The 5,509-nt window shown below is 43.1% G+C and overlaps 1 protein-coding gene across 1 annotated transcript in view; it reads left to right on the top strand.

Moving 5' to 3' along the window:
• The window catches only part of LOC104627455 (polypeptide N-acetylgalactosaminyltransferase-like 6), a gene marked incomplete at its 5' end in the record, with an annotated part of 69,059 nt that extends 65,948 nt beyond the window's left edge, over positions 1 to 3,111 (top strand). The window contains one exon of the mRNA XM_010295723.1: positions 2,932 to 3,111. Within this exon, the coding sequence (XP_010294025.1) occupies positions 2,932 to 3,111 (180 nt within the window). The remainder of the gene's footprint in view (positions 1 to 2,931) is intronic.
• Positions 3,112 to 5,509: the final 2,398 nt, after the last annotated feature.

Here is a 5,509-nt window from a genome sequence, read left to right as displayed (position 1 = left end):
TCCCTATGGCGGTGCTAGCAAGCTAAGCTACTTCTTTCTCAAGGCATGGCCTATTCTGGAGAAAAGTCTTTTTAACACAGGCTGGCTAACTTGGAGAAAGCAAGCTGTAGTGTTGACCTAGGTTAACTGCTTTTCATAAAACCCAAGGGTTACTGTATCTAGCCTTAGGCAGTGATTTGTCCTTATGGCTCGCTACCTCATTTAAAGCACAGAAGTCAGCTCCTGCACTGGCAGAAATGCAACTCAGGTGACATGTCTTTGCTCCCAGGCGTCGGTGCAGCACTGAGAAGCCTGTACATCCTTGCTTGGACACCTCCAGTGTAGGAGAGGAGAAAAAACAGACCCCTTAGATTTTGTATTCTCTGTGCTTCTATGCCTCGTCTGCTCCCTCTAAGGACTACAGGGCCCATAGTCTTAGTATCGATGTCCCAACATGTGTTAGGATGGCGTTTCAAGAATTAAATATGCATAATGACTTACAGATAGTGTCCCATGCTTTTTTTTTTTATTTCTTTAGTTCTAAAACAGCCTTTAAGATCGCTGCTAACCGTCGTTGTTAGTCCATACAGACTCCTCAAAAGCGTGCTTTTCACATACACTTGTCTGTGTGTACAAATGATGGCGTTTAAGGTTGAGCAAATAAGTGTTGTATGTAGCAACTCAATGCCCTACCTGCATGGGTGATGAAGTCTGTCTCCTGTTCATCCCCAGTCTCTACAATTGCACAAATACCAACGCTGGAAATGGGAGTGTATTAGGACTGCTAGCTATTTCTTTGCTAGTTGTAACTCAGAACCTTAAAAATTCAAAATCCATTGTGTGACTGACTGGAGACAAGGCAGTTCGAATGCATAATGATGTATAAATGAGAAAAAAAACCTCTCCTTGCTGTGCTTCTGCTTTCCTTCCTTCTTCCATTAAAGCATCTTAGGGGATTTGCAGGCCGTGTGGTGCTGGTGCTCGGCAGAACATTCCCTGCGGTTCTGGCAGCAGCACGACGGCTCAGTTCAATTTCTCACAACTGCCAAGGCCACACAGAAATGCCAGAAAACAAAAGCACAGACTTGACTGAAATGCCTGTACTACAAAAAGAAAATTAAAAACAAACCACGACCCGTCTGCAGTTGAAAAGAAGGATAAAACAATAACAAAGGATGAGCTAAGATGTAAGCTGCAACAAACCAGAGGAAAAACTACCTCCAGGAAACCCTTCAGGAGCAGAGGGAAGAGGAGAGGAAATAAAGAACAGGGGAGACAGATTCCAGCACTGAAGGAACTAAGTGTAGCTTCAGCTCAAACCTTTTGCAGAAATGCATGGAACAAATTTACCGCATCGTCCAAACGACTGAGAACAGGATGGAGCGATGCCATCGAGACAAAATTAGGAAAGCCCTTCAATCCAATAAGCATCCATTGGGTGTGGAGTGTATTCCCTGTCATTTTACAATTCTGAATCACATAAATATACCCCGATTATTAATGGCAGTTGTTAGCAGCTCCATTTTAATTAGCTCGCACGCTCTAAGAACAGAACTGATGTATCATTTAATTTTGTATTAGGCCAGTAACCTTTATTTATACAATGTAAATTTAACTGCACTGAGAAATGATTGAACACTCTCGAAAAAAAATGTATTTGGAATAGGTATTTCACATGAAACTTTAAAAATATAAAATTAAAATCTATTCCCTCATCATTCTTTCCTGTCTCTTTTGCTGGGTGATATGAAAATGAAGGCAGGCTTGTTGAGAACTAATTACCTTTCATCCTTTTTTTCAGCTAATGTGACCCTTTGTACTGTGGGGCTCAGTGCTGAGTTTCTGCATCTGGTTGTGTGTATGCAATGCTAGTGTTTTACCTCATCTATAGCAATTTTTATTGTATCAAAATAAGAAAAAATGCCCTAGAACTGGGCTTGTCCAAGTTTTAGAAGAGTAATTCTTTGAGTGCTGGTGAAGGTTCAAGAGTTCTTGGAGCCAACTGCTCAAATGCACATGGCCATGCATGGACATGGATCTTGATTACTCAGTTTCTGTGTATGTCATTGATAGGGAAAGTTTTTTAAGAAATCCTCCTCATTCTGGAGGTGTCTAAAGGATTTTTAAATAGCCAAACTAATGTACTCAAGGAGAAATGTGCATGCAATTGCAAAATAAATTTGGGATTTTTCTCTTTTTGGTGGCAGTGTGCAACCCACTCCTTTTCAATTCAGCCTGCCAGAAGAATATTACACGGCAGCAGTTGTACATAACTGGTATGACTGATAGTCACAGATTAATTATTACTCAGTTGCTTCAGTCTCAAAAATGAGATTTTCCTTTTAAGAATAAGTTACACTGTGGAGTGTTTGCAGAAGGCCTGCAGAGAGCACAAGGAACCTCCATGGGTAAGCACAGTTTCAGTACAAATTTGTTAAGTACTTTTTAATTTTGGGCACTTGGAGCCCTAGTGTGTGACCTTCTCTACAAGAGTGTTATTGTGTCGAAGTAAGAGCAAGCATTGGAACAGGGCGTGCCTGAGTTTTCAAGAAATATTGCTCCAAAGCCTGTGAGAGACTCATACGGAAATAATTTCCTCTTAACACAGCTGATCTCTCTTTCTCTGGTAGGAGGGAGGAAGCAGTCACACCAAGCTTTGAACTTCTCAAACTTCTTTTCCTCTTGGTTTCTTTGCGTGAAAATATTTCATACAGACCTACCTTTCATTTGTTAAGCAGAATATTTCAAACTTTGCTGCTTCTAAAGCTGTTCACAGAAAGAGTAGTTCATTCCAGGACATGGCTCTCTACCCTGTAAGAAGTTCCACCAGTTTTATATAAATAATGGTCAGTCTCAAGCCCTTCTAAGAGACCTAAACTCCTAACCCCCTAATACTGGAAGCTCTATTCCGCAGCCTGGTTTAACGTGAAATGTTGCTGCTTGGTTTTGCAGATTCGAAACGTGGCAGCCAACCTCTGCGTGGACAGTAAACACGGAGCCACGGGGACTGAGCTGAGGCTGGACATCTGTGTGAAGGATGGCTCAGAACGGACGTGGTCACACGAACAGGTATTTTGTCAGTGGAAAGAGAAATGCAGTGCAAAATTGTTGCTTCTCTTTTTGAGCTTCTAAACGTTTCTCTGAGGACTCCTCCTTTTCCTAAGGCAAAGCAGGGCGTAGAAATAATTTGTGAATGATTGCTGAACTTAATGGCTTTTACAAAGTGCTCTTTAACATAACTGCAGAAATTCCAGCCACCACCTGGGCTATATATTCTTCTTCATTTCTGAAAGGAATTGCAATGCCCAAAGAGCTTTTGGGTGCCCCATTCTCCCCTGTTGTGTCATGAAAACATGTTGATTTTAGTTCAGTTACCTGAAAAGATATTAAATATAGTACCTGGGCTTGTAAAGCTGTCTGATTTGTATGCTTTCATCTCAATAAGCGGTTATATTTTAAATTAATATCAGGTACAAGTGAGATAAATGGGTAAAAGCTAGAAAGAAAGTTTCACAAAGACAAGGGATGATAAAGACTCAAAAAAAAAGCTTTTATCTAGGTTGGTTAGGTAGAAAAATATTAGCTCTCAGGAGAACAGAGGAAAAGGGCTCTGATTTGTACTCATGGCTGTGAGTGCCTTAGGAAAAGGATCATGACCCACAGGCTGTGGGTCTGGTTAACGTGAGCAAAGAGAATCCAGATGAAAAGTACAACCTAACCATTTATTAGCAATTTTAGTGAACATCCCTTTTACAGGGCAAGGTCCTAGATTAGAAAAACTTCCTAATGCTGAGAAGAAAAATTGACCTGGCAGTCACACATGGCACTTTGTAAAAGCTTAAGAGCTCAGGAGAGAGGAGTTCTGAGGGGTATCTGAAGTGCTGAGGTCAAGAAATCATTCTCTGAGGATACTGAGAAACGCAGGGGGAGAGGTGCAAGTGAATGAAATGGAGAAGCTAAGGTTGATCACAGTTTAGCTAAGTGCTAACGTGGGGAAAATGAAAGTTGCTGAAAGAAAGCTTCTTCACATAGCTACCAAAGACATAGCACAGTGATAGGATGCCATGACCAGATAAATATAAGCCTGTTTTGTTTATGAAAGACAGCCAGTAATTCAGCCAATTAATTGAAGGAAGTTGTATGGTCCAGACTAGATGATCACAGTGCTCTCTGGCTTTAAAATCTGCAAACCTGAAGAGCTCCAAACCCTCCTCAAGAAGGGAGGGAGTCCTGAGGCTGCCAGAAATGAGAGAAAGGAGGGAAGAAAACTGGATAAAAAGGTGAGAGAAGAAAAAACTTTAGCAGGGAAAAGCATAGAAAGGGAAGACTTGAAATATCCTTTGACAGAGTTAGTGCTTGTGAGGAAGGGGAAGGGATGCAAAAGGTGACGGATGTGGAAGAATCCCTTTTTCAGCATACTCCAGTGTGCACTGCGACGTTTGGGATCAGACTCGACGTAAAGGTCTCGTTTTATACTAACAACAAAAAGTGACTTCATTAGAATAAATAGGGTTAAGCTAGTATGAAAGGAGTTCAACCAAGCAGCTGCTTAGGGTGCGGAACCAGAACTAGGAAGCCTCGAGCACGTCCACGCTTGACATGCTGCAGGGACAGCATGAATTATTTCTGCTGGGCTGGTGTGGAACAGTGCGTACCTTCTCACAGAATCACAGCATCATTAAGGTTGGAAAAAAACTTTAAGATCATCAGGTCCAACCATCAACCCAACACCACCATGCCCACTAAACCATGTCCCGAAGTGCCACGTCTACACGTTTTTTGAACACTTCCATGGTGTGACTCCACCACCTCCCTGGGCAGCCTGTTCCAATCTTTGACCACTCTCTCAGTAATGAAATTTTTCCTAATATCTAGTCTAAACCTTCCCTGGCGCAACATTTCCTCTCGTCCTATCACCAGTTACTTGGGAGAAGAGACCAACACCCACCTCACCACAACCCCCTTTCAGGTAGTTTTAAGAGACTAATAAGGTCTCCCCTCAGCCTCCTCTTCTCCAGACTGAACAACCCCAGTTCCCTCAGCCGCTCCTTATAACACTTGTGCTCCAGACCCCTCACCAGCTTCGTTGCCCTTCTCAACCAGGGCTTAGACCCCTGCGGGGTAGCCTGGAAAACACTGCCAAGGAGCACCGCTCCCACCAGAGCGGTACGGTTGCATTGGGAGAGGGCTGCCAAGACCCAAGCCAAGACATTTCATCCAGTTTGCTGAAGAGTTCCGTAATTTCTCAGGGCTGCTGAGGGCCGGGGCGGGGAGGATGGGGGGGGGATGCGCGCTGCCCATCCCGGGGGCAGACAGGAGGCAGAGGGCAGCTCCAGCCAAGCCCAGTGCAAATACAGTCCAAGGCCTCTTAATGAACTGGGGCTATCAACGCTAATTAACCCTCCAAACAATCTCTTTGCTTTTGTTTCGATTCGTTGCGACATTGTTTTTTGTTGTTTGGGTTTTTTCCCCAGGAGGTAGCACTGCCTTCAAAGGTTGTTTGGAGGAACATAGTTACCGAGAGGTTTAA

The sequence above is a fragment of the Phaethon lepturus genome, unplaced genomic scaffold, assembly GCF_000687285.1.
Source record: "Phaethon lepturus isolate BGI_N335 unplaced genomic scaffold, ASM68728v1 scaffold2201, whole genome shotgun sequence".
Classification (NCBI taxonomy): domain Eukaryota; kingdom Metazoa; phylum Chordata; class Aves; order Phaethontiformes; family Phaethontidae; genus Phaethon; species Phaethon lepturus.
Note: the sequence above shows the minus strand (reverse complement) of the source record. Positions and strands in the feature narration are given on the sequence as shown.